At 40.6% G+C, this 16,273-nt stretch overlaps 1 protein-coding gene across 3 annotated transcripts in view; it reads right to left on the bottom strand.

The window, feature by feature from the left end:
- Positions 1 to 16,273, bottom strand: part of LOC124556467 (tyrosine-protein kinase transmembrane receptor Ror2) — a 50,596-nt gene that overhangs the window by 7,595 nt on the left and 26,728 nt on the right. For all 3 annotated transcript variants that reach the window (XM_047130417.1, XM_047130418.1, XM_047130419.1), the window contains exons 3-4: positions 14,704 to 14,903; positions 3,419 to 3,695 (exon numbers count right to left, since the gene is read on the bottom strand). In XM_047130417.1, coding sequence (XP_046986373.1) covers positions 3,419 to 3,695; positions 14,704 to 14,903 — 477 coding nt within the window. The remainder of the gene's footprint in view (positions 1 to 3,418; positions 3,696 to 14,703; positions 14,904 to 16,273) is intronic.

The raw sequence follows: 16,273 nt of genomic DNA, 5'->3' as shown, positions 1-16,273 counted from the left end.
GAATGAGGTGGTGGGTTTGGAGTCTGAAGGACATTGGGAGAGGTAGTGTTCAATAGTGACAAGATTATAGGCATGAGGGATTTTGGTGTATAGGGAGGTTGCATTCAACAGTGATGAGTGGGGATTGAAACAGTGATGAGAAGGGACCCAGGAGGTAAAGGGGTGGGGGATGGTAGAACGTCTGTGAAGGAAGTGGTTAGTACCTTTGGTGTGGGAGGCTAGGCTTCAGGCAATTGGATGGAGGTGCTGGTCAATGACAACAGAAATTCTTTCAGTGAGAACCCAATGGCCAGTTACATAGGGCATCCAGTATTGTTGGGTTTCCGAATTTTGGGGAGAGCACGTAGAACACGGGTGCGTGGTGTATTGTTAGGGTGAGGAAGGAGATGGACTCGGGAGAAGTTCTTGGAAGGGCCTACGGATTTCAGTAAGGACTGGAGGTTGTGGTGGACTTCTGGAATGGCAGAGCTCGTAGGTGGAGAGGTCACACAGTTGGCGAATACGTTCCGTTAAGTGGTCACTGCGACTCATCACAACAGTGGTGAAGCCTTTGTCTGCAGGGAGAATGCTTAGGTCACGATCTGCTTTCAAGGCTGCATAGGGCAGTCCTTTTTCTGATGAACGGTTAGTGTTCTCAGGTAGGAACCTGGGGAAGAATTGTAAGGCCAAGGTTAAGGTAAGGAATTCCTGCAAGGTGACCAGAGGGTGATTATTCAGTGTTAGGATTAGGTTGGCTTTGATTGGAGGAATTGGTGGCAAAGAAGTGTTTTGTTTTCACTTTAGGGATCAGGAAAAGGAGAGTAGGTCTTAGACAACTCTGACACGGTTAAAAGTGGTTGTGGAGCTAAAAGTGGGATGTTTGGACAGGACTGAACTACTGTGGGGCTGAAGTTTTAGTGGAAAGGTTAACAACAGCGTTTTGGGTTTGCTTGGATTCTGGGTTTTGTGGGGTGTTGTGAGTCTCGGAGGAAATGGTAAATTGAAGATGTGAGCTAGGCAGGGTATGGCTGTAAGGGGTTAATGGGGTGTTCACTGTGAATAGAATGGGTGTTGATGGATAGTGGTGCCCCAAGGCAGAAGTGAGTTGTCAAAAGGTTGGACAATTTATGGATGTTGTGTCTGGAATGCTCCTGCAGCTGCTTCACAACCTAGGCTATCTGGAACCTTCCAACCACCACCACTTTCCTCCGCTCCCGCAATCATCATGACTTCAGTCTCGGTTAACCCACTGCCCCGCACCCTCCACCCAACAGTTCCCCCTCCTCCGTCCTGTCACCGTCTCTCGGTTCACATCCCCATGTAGTCTTATGTGCCACTCCCCACTGACCTCTACAATCAAATAATGTGTAGCTCATATACCCGCCACCTCTAGCTCTTGCATTCCTAGCCAGCAAACTGGCTGCCTCCCTCGGAGCCGCTAGCCACCCATCCCCAGCCCCTCTCCTTCAAGCCATGCCATCTGACACTCCATTCCCCCCCCCCCCCCCAACCAATCCACCAGCCAAAATACAGTATGTGTGTTTTTACTCTAGATCTTTCTTTCAGCATACATGTATTGACAACTCAACACTTCTGCTTTTAGATGTGCTGCACTCAATCTGAATCTCTGTTACTGAGAAAATTAAGTGATAACTGAACATTTTCTAATTATGTGACATTAAATGTAATGAAAGAGAACTGAGATATTCTCCTCTGTTTCTTCATATTATTTGGTAACCGTGATAGCGTTACGGAGATGTTTAATAAACTCAAGTGGCAGACTCTGCAAGAGAGGCGCTCTGCATCGCGGTGTAGCTTGCTGTCCAGGTTTCGAGAGGGTGCGTTTCTGGTTGGTTGGTTGTTAGTGTTTAACGTCCCGTCGACAACGAGGTCATTAGAGACGGAGCGCAAGCTCGGGTTAGGGAAGGATTGGGAAGGAAATCGGCCGTGCCCTTTCACAGGAACCATCCCGGCATTTGCCTGAAACGATTTAGGGAAATCACGGAAAACCTAAATCAGGATGGCTGGAGACGGGATTGAACCGTCGTCCTCCCGAATGCGAGTCCAGTGTGCTAACCACTGCGCCACCTCGCTCGGTGGTGCGTTTCTGGATGAGGTATCGAATATATTGCTTCCCCCTACTTATACCTCCCGAGGAGATCACGAATGTAAAATTAGAGAGATTAGAGCGCGCACGGAGGCTTTCAGACAGTCGTTCTTCCCGCGAACCATACGCGACTGGAACAGGAAAGGGAGGTAATGACAGTGGCACGTAAAGTGCCCTCCGCCACACACCGTTGGGTGGCTTGCGGAGTATCAATGTAGATGTAGATGTAGATGTAGACATATTCTGATTTCTTTCTTTAAAAAAATGTTCATTAGTGAGTGCCTCTATCAAGGACACTGGCTTTCTTCTCAAAAAGCACGGGGCTTTACACTTGCAATGCAAAAATCACTGTAAGTATTGGACAAAGCTTGTTCACAGCACATCAGAACTAACAAAGAACTGTAGCATCCCTCTCTGTACAGCAGCAGTATAGAGTAAATGCCTGTCCTGGTTATGTCTGTATTCTAAATACAGAACCAAATTTTGTTCAAGTTCTATACCATCAGTTACTTAATGAACAGAGGTCAACTTCCCAAAGCTGATAACCAGTTAACTCTGAAATATAGCAGAACCTGCACCATCACAGCTGGCAGAATTGCTAGGTCTATCAAGATTTATTGCATTAACTTACATCCATCACATGACATCAGAGCATAAATGGATACACTTTTTATCACTACAATCAACAGCATACCAGATAAAAATAAAAATCAACCATAATTTGTGCGCTTCAGATTGGATCTGAGCTGAAAATTAATCACAACTTAGCCAGCAATGTCAACTTCATTGATTACTTTTAAAAAATAGTGATTATCTTAAAAACAGTGACTAAAATAGTTGTAACTTTGTAATCAATTGATTATAGGTTTATTTTACAGTAGGATCTTTGGCCTGTGTGTGCAAAGTCATGGGATTTTTAATACACAATAACACAAGTGTACGAAGTGATTCTTCGGTTCCAGCCTCCTAGCATCAGTCCATCAACGCACCTGATGACGACAACTCACTGGGTTATCGAAATATTGCGCATATATGATATGAAAACCTGGTAATTCTCCCTACAACTGTTCCTTAAAAAATGTTTAGGAACTCAGTCCATTCACTACAGACTCATTATTCCAAGTGTAAAAACAAATCATCTGCTCATGCTGCAGGGCTTTTTGTGAGAAATATAATTAAGAAACAGTACACAAGCTTGAAGATGACCTGTAGATTAGTAATTGCTCACTCTGCTTATAACAACTTGTCACCAAACTGCAATGACAGAACCACTGTTACTTCAGTTTGGAAACAGATTATTACTTATCACTGAATTAAAAATTATTTGCTTACAAGTAATTTCATCAGTCTTCATTTCTGTGAGGTGTGCATAGGAACATACAGGTGTGGTCGAGTTCTTGTACACTGGTAATGCTTCACAGTCTGGCAGTGTGAAATGTCTACGTGACTTGAAATAGATGCCTCGCTGTTTCATATCTTCGATAAGTGCCCACTCATTGTAGCAGAAGAGTTGCCGCACAGCCACGCAATCTTCTTGACACAGAGGAAGTGTCACTGGATACCCATCCCGCAACCCACATTGTGGGAATGCGTATGTACACAGCAATTTCTGAAGACAGTAACAAGCAACAGTAAGAATCTCAAATACAGGTCAAACAAAAGCACAGTTTATAAATAGTTTTGCTGTTCTCAGATGTTCAGTACTGTTTGGTTCAAAATGGTTCAAATGGCTCTGAGCACTATGGGACTAAACATCTGAGGTCATCAGTCACCTAGAACTTAGAACTACTTAAACCTAACTAACCTAAGAACATCACACACATCCATGCCCAAGGCAGGATTCAAACCTGCGACCGTAGCGGTCGCGCGGTTCCAGACTGAAGCACTTGGAACCACAAGGCCACACCGGCCGGCATACTGTTTAATGCAACTAAATTCGAAGGACTGATCTAAAATTGTGTTACCTGTAAGAAGTCGTAACTTCACTGAAGCCATTATTATAACAAAAATCGATGAAAAATCTATAAAATACTGAACAGCAGATAGATATAGACAACACACACCCACGCACGCACGTACGCACGCACACACGCACACACACACACACACACACACACACACATACACACACACACACACACAGTGACAGAAAGTAAGAGAGAGTGTGTGTGTGTGTGGGGGGGGCACGCATGCAGTTTTGTGACAAGGGGAAGACGAGATGGTGGAATTTTAAATTGATAGTGTTTCAATGTTCCACCAATTATTCAGCTATTAGCCACTTCATTTCTTTGCAGTGTGCTCCTTGATCTAACACATTCTGCTGTTTACTTGTATACACATTCTTGTTTAGCATGTGAATGACAGATTTATTTAAGTATTACAGGCATTTTTTTGCATTCAAAGTGGATCTCACAGCACTGTCTGAGCCAAATTTTGTAATCACCATATATTATAAAAATGGATGTAAGTATGTATGTATGTATGTACCATATCTCCTCCTAAACCACTGGGCTGATTTCCACCAAACTTGGTACACATGTAAAGGGATGGGGCTGAAAAAATTACTTTATCCCATGGCATGTGAATACCCATAGTTTATTCATCCAGTATTAGAGAACAAGAGAAACGTTACACATAATTTCAAACCTTTACGAAATGTTTTCTCATTGATAATCCCCATAAAAATGTGAAAGGAAAAAAGATTATGACTTACTACATTTTTCAATGTTCATGCAGTAAAGCTGCTGCATGAAGCATGACATTTTACTTTATTACTTCTTTACAACTAATTGCTTTTGTGACACATTTCGCCAACAGTATCTACATATGCCACTGAAAGTACCTACAAAAATATATTATTGTACGACGACGTCATAAACACTGAGATATGTGAAATCTGCCACATTGTGCACAACATTTTAATTTCTGAGGTCTGTTCAAAAAATTCGGGAACGTTCGTAGTTTCATGCCAATGGTAAGTTGGCTTAAAATGCGGTTGGTATCCCTGCACACACCTGTGCTTAATGTGTAACTGCTGGAAGTTTCATTGTTGTATGTCTGTTAGTTATTCTTCAGAGTTTTATTGAGTAGAATGTTGTGTCATACAGTTTAAGAATTACGAGATGACATAGTTAGAGGAGCAATGCATCTGCATTATATTTTGCGTGAAACTCAAGAAAACATTTACAGGGACACATCAAATGATGCAGGAAGCCAATGGTGATGAGTGCTTAAGCCATACTCTGTGTTACGAATGGTTCACATGGTTTAAAAATGGCTGGATGGAATTTAAAGATAACCCTCATTCAGGACACCCTTGGACTTCTACCGACAATGCTCATGTCAGCATTGTCAATGAAATTGTGCATGCCAGTCGAAGACTGACTGTCCGAAAGATTGCAGAAGAGTGTAACATTTCAGTTGGATCATGTCATGAAATCCTGACACAGCATCTTGGAATGCATTGTGTTGCTGCCAAGTTCGCCCAATGGCTCATGACTCAAGACCAGAAAGACCGTTACTTTACAATCTGTGAAGAGATTTTGGATTGCACAAATGAGAATGAGATGTTCCTTAAGAGAATCATAACTGGTAATGATACGTGGCTCTACGGTTATGATGTTGAGACCAAGGTTCTTCACAATGGGTCTGGAAAGGTTCTCCAAGACCAACAAAAGCTCGTGAAATTAAATGTCAAAGTCACGCTGATGGTTTTCTTTGACTTTGAAGGATTGGTTCATCATGAATTCGTGGCTCAAGGACAAACTGTTAATCGATGGTACTATCGGGACATGTTGTGAGACAAAGTGAGACGGAAATGGCCTGAAATGTGTCTCTTGCATCACGATAATGCACCTGCACATTCATCCTTCTTGGTGTGTGTGACTATTGTATAAAAAATGAAATCACTGTGCTGCCTCATCTCTAGATTTGCAATGATACACAACATAAAAGAAAATCTGCAAACAGCACTTCATGCTATCCAGCAATAGGCATACCAAGACTGCTTCTGGAAGTGTAAACAGTGTTGGGAGTGGTGTATCAATTGCAGAGGAAAGTATTTCGAAGGATACCATGCACAGTACGCAAAAGGTAAGCATAGAAAAACTGTGGAAAAGTGTCAAAATTTTTTGAACAGACTTCTTATTACTTCTTTACTCTATTCACAATACATTTGGCAGCGAGTAGCCACATATACTACTGGATATACTTGCACAATTATGCCATTGTATGAAATAGCTGAAGAGATACAATGTCATAAAATACTGAGCTACATGAAAATGAACTACAGAGCGAAATTCACTAGAGATACAGTTGAAATATGAGTGAAATATGTTAAATGTATGTGAAATATATTTGACAGTGTGTACACAAGCATAACCATGGATAAAATGTTTGTCTTAAGCCCCTGGAATAATTTCAACTAAATTTGATTCTTATATTAGTTACAATCTTGAAAGAAACACTGCAGGGGTAGAAACCACCCACCTCCTATTGGGGTGGGGGTGGTAATGTTGAAACAGAGAAGGGGAGAGGATGAGAGAAAGAGAGAGAGAGAGAGAGAGAGAGAGAGAGAGAGAGAGAGAGAGAGAGAGGAGATGGACAAAGACTGGGGAGGAGCAGATGGCCAGAGGGGAGGGGGGGGGGGAGGAGGGGAGCAGAAGAAATTGACAGAGGAAGGGAAGGAGGAAATGGACACAGAGAGAGGGAGGGAGAAGATGGACTAATAGAAGATTGGAAGAAATAAACATTCCTGGGCAATGCCATGTACTCAGATAGTACTCTAAATAAAAATGGGTGGTAGGACATATTCTGACGCATCAAGGGATCGCCAATTTAGTATTGGAGGGCAGAGTGGAGGGTAAAACTCGTAGAGGGAGACCAAGAGATGAATATACTAAACAGATTCAGAAGAATGTAGATTGCAGTAGGTACTGGGAGATGAAGAAGCTTGCACAGGATAGAGTAGCATGTAGAACTCCATCAAACCAGTCTCTGGACTGAAGACCACCACCACCACCACAACAAGAACAACAACAACAACAACAACAACAACAACCACACTTGAATACAGAAACGGACACAGTAAACTTTAGCCAACTGCATATACGCCAAATAAACTAGCACAAAATACCCAATATGCAGCAGAAAGAGACAGTGGCCACCACTGCATTGAACTTTTCATGCTCTTCTTCTCTTTGAATGAGAGAGGCTGTTTTAATGACTTGGAATAATTCTTTCAAATCTACAAAGATAATTTTTGAAATTAACCATCTTAAGATGGTCACAGAAATACATTAATAATAAGAATTATAATATGACTGAAACTCAGTAGATTTCACTCTGGATCAGTGGTTCTCAAACTTTTTTCCTCTGGGTCCCCATTATGAAGAAAAAATAGTATCTGACCCACCCCCCTCCAGTCTATATTATTAACAAAAAATAATCATTTTAATATTTATTCCTTGTTTTACCAAATTCAATGTAGAAGGATTTTATGCAACAGAAACCAAAACTACACAAATTATTATAACAAAAATATGAAGTTTTTTTTTATCTTCTTCACATTTTCACGTATTCAAAAACTATGAAATGAACAATATCTACAATTCAGCAAACAAGGACTACAAGAGCATTAAAAATTTAAATCACGAAGTTCAATGTGATGGATGAACTTGCTTTTGACAAGGAAGTTTCTCAAAACGGGTGTAATAGCAGAAACAACCAATCAAAGTTCGTTGCTTGTATTTAGCTTTGAATGGTAATTTGATTTCACAGCCACCAAAGCTGAACGGCCAGTCTCGTGCAAGTACATTGTTGCAAATGGAGTCAGGATCTTCACTGAATTTTGGCTTCGTGTTGGGAATTCCTTGCTAATATGTATCCAAAACTCCAACTTCATTAAATTACTCTTTAGTGAAATATCAAAAGTGAGATCAATACATTGTTCTTGCTCTTTTATATTTAGACACTGGTCCAAGAGCATTTTTGAATGGATTTTTAATCCAATTAAATTTATCAAAGTCACCACTGAAATACTTTTTGAAGTGAACTTTTCGTGTAGCAAGATGACGAAGTAGTCAGGCTTTTATCTCCAATGGAAGTATGGGATTATCTGTGTCCTTTAAGAGCGACACTACAGTGGAGAACATGTCTAGCATGCCACTTTCCATTCAGTTTTGCCACAGTGCTAATTTCCTTATGAATGCCTTCACTTTTTCATTCCAAGACACTGCAGTTGCCTGATTGCCTTCAGAATATCTAGTTTCTCAAAAAATGTCAGTGAGGTAAGCCATTTTCAATAGAAAATCTCCGTTGCTGAAACAGTCTGCCAGAGAGTGACTTTTCTCCTTTAAGAAACAGGCTACCTCATTCCTCAGTTCAAACGTTCTGTGTAGTTCTTTACCTCTTGAAAGCCATTAACTATTACTTAAAAAAAAGGAAAAGAAAGAAAGAGAGAGAGAGAGAGAGAGAGAGAGAGAGAGAGAGAGAGAGACAGAGAGAGAGAGCAACTGAGTGTGTTGTTCAGCACCCATCTCCTCACACAGCACTTTAAAAAGCACCATAAAAAGTATAATGCAGTGAGTCCATTCTCCATCAAGAGCCACAGATTTAACTTTTGTTTGGAATCTACCATGAGTTCCAGACACTGAGAGAGCTCCATCTGTACATACTCCTATTCACGTGTTCCATGATATCCCATTTTGATTAAAAACAATATTGATAATGTCAAAAAGGCTTTGAACTGTAGGTGTTTTCAGTACTGGTTGACAGAAAAGCAATACCTCCCGAATGTTAACTCATTAATGAAACGAACATAAGCAATCAAAGGAGTATCTTTATGAATATCACGTCACTTCAACCACTTGTTGTTCTGCAATTTATTGATTAACTGCTCAAGTAACTAGCCAAATGTCAAAAATTATTCTATGCACTGTGTCATTAGAAATAGGAGCAAATGAGTGATCAAATGTTGTTGACACTGTATCAATCACTACTGGTAAAACCAGATTTTCTGCAGCTGTGAATAGTTCCTTGCACTTAGCAATTCTCTGCAAAATCTGGTAAGAGGCTAAGAGAGACTTGTCACATTCACTGTTTTAGCAAAGTTTTTCTGGGTAGACAATAAAAAACATTTAGTTTCCTGATAAAAAAATTCTTTCAGTTTTCCCATTAATTCAGGCTGTTTGGCTTCAAGACATAGGCTTCATACTATCAACAAATAAAATGTTTAAACATATTACATACTGCAGACGTTCTTCATTATTGATAGTAGTTTTCGTCACACCTAGCAATAAATAGTTCTCACTATACCTTCTCATTTTTGCCTTTGGAGTATCTGCCTCCCCTCTGCCAGTTGATGGACCACTGGTGCATTCATGTCTGTCACTAACCAGGAACCACTTCATACTGCAGCCAAGTATATCTTGTGAAGTCTGAGAGACTGTAAAGGAGGTGTCGAGATACACGAGCCAAGGCTTACTCTGCATATGATAGTTAAGGATACAATCACAGTGCAGCAACAAAGGGTTATTTTGTCTATGGCTGATGTCATTCAGCTCACCTGATCATTTCACAAAATGCTACAAATATGACTGCAGTTTCACTGTCATCAACCACATCTGGCGTAACACCAACATTGGGCGAAATTCAATCCAGATCAACGGTATCTTCTTTGTTTGAAAGAAAAGATAAATGTAATTGTTTGTTACTAATTTTTTTGTTTTGTTTTAATAGAAGGTAACCACTATGCACGCCATACCCAGTAGCTTGGTAATCACTGGATTAGATCTTTGTCATGTACCCTATATGTACCCGACACTGCATCTAAACATGAAAGCAATCTATACACAACACCGTAATGACCTTACCAGTATTGAATGCAGTGCATCATCATCTAGTAATGCGCGACTATTTGAAGAATCAATCATGGAAAATTTACACACAGTATATAAACACAAATGAAACCTATAAAGTGCATTCTTGATTAATGTCAGGTTAAATACCAAGTTTCAGATAATTATTCCTACAAATGGAGATAAAAAATGGCATCCTAAGCTTATCAGAAACAGAAAACATTGTAAACTACAAAAAACATCGAAACTTCCTGGCAGATTAAAATTGTGTGCTGGACAGACTTGAGCTCGGAACCTTTGCCTTTTGATGGCAAGTGCTCTGCCTACCCAAGCATGACTTACAAATCGTTCTCACAGCTTTACTTCCATCAGTCTCTTCTCCTATCTTCCCAAATTCACATAAGCTCTCCTGTGTACCTTGCAAGGCTAGCACTCATACAAAGTTCTGCATCAGCTCACACTTCGCTCCAGAGTGAAAATTTTATCCTGAACAGAAAATACTGTCAACTACAAAACAGCTTATTTTTCTAGAGGTGCTGGGCATTTCCAGAGACAGGTGTGTGGGGGACAGCGGTGGGGGGGGGGGGGGGGGGGGGTCAATGGGTAGTACAATAGTTAATTAGCTTAGGAAAAGCACTACACTATATCCTATTACAATACTATCTTATTATAACACGAAAAAAAACCCATATTCTTTCAAGACTTGAACTTCCATGCATAAAGACTGCTTCAAATAGCTGATTACATTACAAAAAAGCTAAGTGAGAAAATGTTTAGGAAAGGTTTGAAATTATTCTTCAAGTTTGTTGGAAGTTGTGACGTGCGCTCATTACAAGACACTGAATGAATACTAAAACTAACTAAACCTGGTCCGCGCAGGCCTTGGAAGGCACAATGGTACTGACTGACTGGCAGGACGTAGTCAGTTTACAAGACCAGAGTTTCTACTTCTCAATCAAGTAGCTCCTCACTTTGTCTCACAGGGACTGAGTCCACCCCAATTGCCAGCAGCACTTGGCAGACTGGACAGTCACCCATCCAAGTGCTAGCCAAACTTGACAGGCTTAACTCTGGTGATCTGACAGGAACTGCTGTTACTACTGTGGCAAGGCCACTGGCACACTGGATGAATACAGTCTGGGTAATTTGCACTCCATTTTAAGCGAAAGCTAGTTTTTCAGGCATCTCAATGTTTATGACACTGTCTTGTGTACTATGTATTGTACAATGACATAATTTTGCAGGTACATTACGTGGCATAGGTGGATACTGTCAGGAAAATCTGTTTCTCATAAAAGTTGGTAGTAAATAATTTATAAATTAAAATGCCATGGCTGATGCTGAAGTCTGACTGCAGCAACATCGAAAATGTACCAAGTGATAAAAGTTTCTGCCATTCATAATTTTGTTTTTGTGTGTGTGTGTGTGTGTGTGTGTGTGTGTGTGTGTGTAGGGGGGAGGGTGTCTCAGCAAGAAAAAGTTTCATGAAGGTTTGATGTTATTGCCAAGTTTGTTGGAAGTTATTTAGTGCTCTCATTCTCAAATATCGGATGAATATAATTCAGGTGTTCTGCAGTTAGTTGTGCTACCCGGAGACAAACAGTTTCTAACTATGATACCTTATTGTGTTAAACTATTAATGTAAGATTATACCTCTTAATGAATGGATTATTACGGCATTTTAATTTTTTAAATTCAGTCAATAATCACGTGAAATAGTGATAACCCAATTTTTGTTGTCTCTGGGAGCCATTATACAGGCAATCTGCAACTCATACTGGGTTCTAGGGTACCAATTTAGTAATACAGATAACATATGTAACTACATCATCATCAATATTTTATTAGTGCTGCAGTACTGTTTCTGCACATCATTCAACTGGCAACTGTGTTTTCAGTGAATGAACTAAGAGCTTGTTTGGATTTGAGTGCTTCCCAGGCAAACCCCACAAACAACATTCTCCTGCACTAATGTACGAGTGATTCACAAACTTCCATTCACAAACTACCGCATTGGTCGAGAGGTAGTGGCCTATCCATATACATAAGTTTTATTCATTTTGTGTATTTCTAGAAGTTAGTAACTATTACTGACTATGGTTTATTTGAAGATAATTTGTGCTTAGTAAAATATGTGTTGTTGAAGCATGCTTACAAGAGTGGTCACAGGGATCTTTTAATACTGCAACCAAACGTGTTGCAATTGGACTTGCCAGACAGTTCTGCTGAGTGTTTCGATCACGATGCACCAGCAGTTTTTCAAACTTTGGAAACAGCAGCTCGAGCAGCAGCATGATCTTGAGCAGAAGTTGATGGATCTGACATGTCACAATTGTTTCCAGCAATCCCTACTTCTCAGCCACTCAATGAAGCTCAAGAGGACTGGGAAGTGTAACAAGACTGTTTACCACTCTATTTCCAAGCAAGTGACATTAAGTGCCCTGAGCAATAGTAAGAATTTCTATTATTTACAAACCTACAGCTCTATTATCTTGTGCAAAAACTGGCTCCCTTACAAGATCATTAACACTGCCCCTCACCACCCATCACTTGCTTGTACATGAACATTTTAATACAAAAATTCATGTGGTGTCTGCTCATTTAGTGTTCCCTCAATATTGTATGGAAAAATCACACAGTTAGGCATCATAGATCATATTTTGTAAGTTGTAGCAATGTTTCCACACCACTTCTTGCCTGACACTGTATCAGCCACATTTACCTCTTGTGTAGGTCATGGATACATCACCACATGGTGTCAGGGTCATTTTATTGCATAATTACCAGCTGCATTGTTTGGCATATATTATGTTCACCTCCAATATACCCACTATAACACAAGAAAACTTTTCTGAGATACAGAAGGAGACACTCACAATTATCTTTGGTATACAGAAGTTAAACATTTTCCTGTATGGCAAACAATTTCATCCGGTCACAGATTATAAGCCATTGTCTGTATTTGGTCCACAGTCAAAACTGCTTGACTGGACATCTATGAGGTTAGAATCCCAGGCTCTTTTCTTATTAAATTCCCACTACTCATGATGATACATCAGCCCAGCATGCAAATGAAGATGCACTACCACCATTCCTTAGGGGTGCTGATGAGGAATTTGATAAACAACAAGCTGTCTGCTTTCACATTAATTCACAATTTGAACAGTCTGTGGAAGAGCTTCCCATCACTTCCAGATATGTCACAGCAGCCACATGTCAGGATCCAATCTTCAGACAGGTATGTCAGTTCATATAAACCGGCTGGCCACAGGTCCTTCATTTGGCAGCCTCTGTTGAATTGCATTGTTTCTTTTCATGATGCCATACCTTTCATCTTTTCAAAAGTGATCTGTTATTGAACTGAGATGACCGTCAGTGTCAAGAGATGATTCTGGAGGTTCTCATACATTGTGACTCCTGCACCAGTCCCACTAGGGCCCACTTTCCCCACACCAAAGACCAACAACAGCAGATGTAAGTTCCAGCTCCAGAGCAATATACGAGGCAATGGGCACCTGGCATTTCCAATTCTCCAGCCATTGTTAACCACTTCTATGGGTCTGGACAATGCGTAGGAAACCCCACAGTCTGTGCCTGGTCTGATGTCAGACCCACAGCCTTCTTCGGAACCAGCAGTAAGTTGTGAATTCAAACCACTGCTGATCTCCTGCCCCTCCAGCACCAGAAGCAGGAGCCACTACTCTATTACTCTACCAGTAGCAGCATACCAAACCACATCCATGACTTCCCTGCAGGATGTGCCACATACACCTCATTCTCCCACACAACAGCCAGGATGATTCTCCCCTACGGACTGATTCAAATAGGGGGGGAGGGGGGGGGGGGGGGCAGGGATCTCGAAGTATCACTGTATGCATAAATCAATAAATATAATTGCCCATATGTCCAGCAAGGTGACTAGGTGCAGCACACAAGGATACAACGCCAGTGCCAGGTCAGGTGGCAAAACACTTGCAGCAGATTTAAGGCCTGTCACGGACCACCATGGCCTCACTTGTCACAACAATCAGCCAATGTTTACCTTCGATATTTGGCTAGCACCCTTCCCCCCCTCCCAAACACTCCTATGGCTGAGGGTTTGCGTGGAGAGGGGTGACAAAAAAAAGCATACCTCATGAACATCTGGAGAAATTTCAACCAAATTTGGTAAATAGCTGACTTCTTGTTAGAATGAAAATATTGTGAGAGTAAATGCCCCTTCTACCATAGAGGTAGCAAGGGGAGGGGGTGGTAATGAGGAGGGCTGACATGTAGAAACATGCAAAAAACAATCTATTGTAATTTTTTTCTGCAATTAGTTGACTTGGAATACTTTAAAACTATGAAGTGCTATCTCTCTTATTTGGTTGTTCACTGCATCAACCACATAGTGAGAACAAACACTGAACATAGTAAAAAACATTGCCACCCTTTTGAGGCCAAACTTTATGCCACACAGCTAAATATCGAAGATACATTTAACATCCTCTCCCACTGCATGCAGTAAAACAGCAGATAATCTGACAGTCACTACCGACAGCAGTGTTTCTTGGCAGAATTACAAGTTTCTTCAGAATTCTGAAGAAACTGCAGAGGGAAATTTGCAACAGATACAGATGAAATTACGTGTTTATGTGTGAAATATGTTATACGTGCATGAAATATATTTAACATATGTGTACACGGGTGAGGCAGTGGACAAAAAACTAGTTGTACATACATAAACTTATGGACATCTGATATATGTCCTAAGAATCTTACCTCAGCAGCACTTCTGCAAGGTTCTTTAAAGCCTTCAATCATTTCCTGCCACAAACCCTGCACAATATGCTCATTTAACCAGTTTCCCATGTTATCATTTGACTGATTGTACCAAACTGAGCCACTAAGATATTTCTTGCAAACAGTCCCATTGTATGTAGTACAGAAGCCAGAAGGTGGAAGAACTGGTCCTACGTCACCTGGAAAAAAGGGTAAAATGTATATTAAACAACTAATTCAATAAAAAAAAGATATCTGGATTTCAGTCATAATTATTACTAGCTGCATTAAAGGATTAATATAATAAAAAAATAGGTTTGACTGTGGGTACAAATTGATGAAATGTGTCCAAGTATCTTCCTATTCCAACAGTGCTCTTTGATTTAACTGCATTAATTTCAATTTACTGGAGATGGTACTGAGATGCTAGTAAATTACCTTAAAAATAACACGGTATTATCTCATGGTTGAAAACTTTGATAAAGCTCTACTGCCGTGACACTTCAGGCAGTCCCCAGGGACATGTTGAATAAATGGCTCCAGGTCTGCCACCAGCTCATTTTATATAAATTCCACAATATTCACTCAAGGCAACTGCTCAACATCATCAGGTGGTTGTTGCTGGCAAGTAGAAACTACCTTTGTCCACTCTACAGTTGTCCTTTTGTCAAGTTGTTTCCAGATGCATCAGAATACTACTAATAGAATGCCGCTACCAGGGCCATCTGCATGTATGCAGACACCAAAGCTACTCCCAGGTGTCAATGTGGCTAGGATATGAACTGAAATTGGTAGCTCCAATACTCTCCAAAGGGCATACTGTCATTTTCTTTCTTGCATTCTAATGTCTGCAGATCCAGATTTTACTCAGCTGTAAGCTTAAGTCTTTACTGAAAGCTTATGTGCTGTATGAATATGTGTCAACTCCTTCTATCACAAAGTCTCATAAGGATGACACTGTGGATGTAACCTTTCTCTTTTCATAGATCATGAGGTACTGTGCTAAAGTTGTGTTGGTAAGGGCTTAGCACATATGAGGATGGTGTTCATTGCATGTGATGTGTCTAGCTGATAGTGTTCCACTTGTAAGGGGCCCCAGCAAAAGTGTTACAAGGATATTAATAAAAGAGGATATGAAATCAAATTTGTACGTGACATTGTTTTCATGGTTGAGAAATGACGTATCCTCCCCCCTCCCCCTACTCCTACCTGTATACACAGTTCAACATGGTGGTTCATGTTTGTGAATGTTGCTGCCAGGGTATTGGGCATAACTGCTTGGATTTCATGGTGGATGTTCTAACTAACGTAACTTGTAGCCGTGACAGCATCTGTGAAATGTGGCAACAATGATGTTCCATGAGCAGTGTGTGGGGCTCATGTTTCAGTGTGCTCACAGTATTGTGCATGACTTACTTCTTCCAGTGTTGTTTCAGTCTGATAGTGTTGTTTCAGTCTGATGATGTATCGATACTCTGTGGAAGAGTGTGTGTTTCTCGTGAAACAGTATTGAATAAGTGGTTCCTTCAGACATGTCAGAGAATGTTTTGTAGTCGCCATACACCATCTA

The sequence above is a fragment of the Schistocerca americana genome, chromosome X (genome assembly GCF_021461395.2).
Source record: "Schistocerca americana isolate TAMUIC-IGC-003095 chromosome X, iqSchAmer2.1, whole genome shotgun sequence".
Lineage (NCBI taxonomy): Eukaryota > Metazoa > Arthropoda > Insecta > Orthoptera > Acrididae > Schistocerca > Schistocerca americana.
This window is presented reverse-complemented; position numbering and strand designations above follow the sequence as displayed.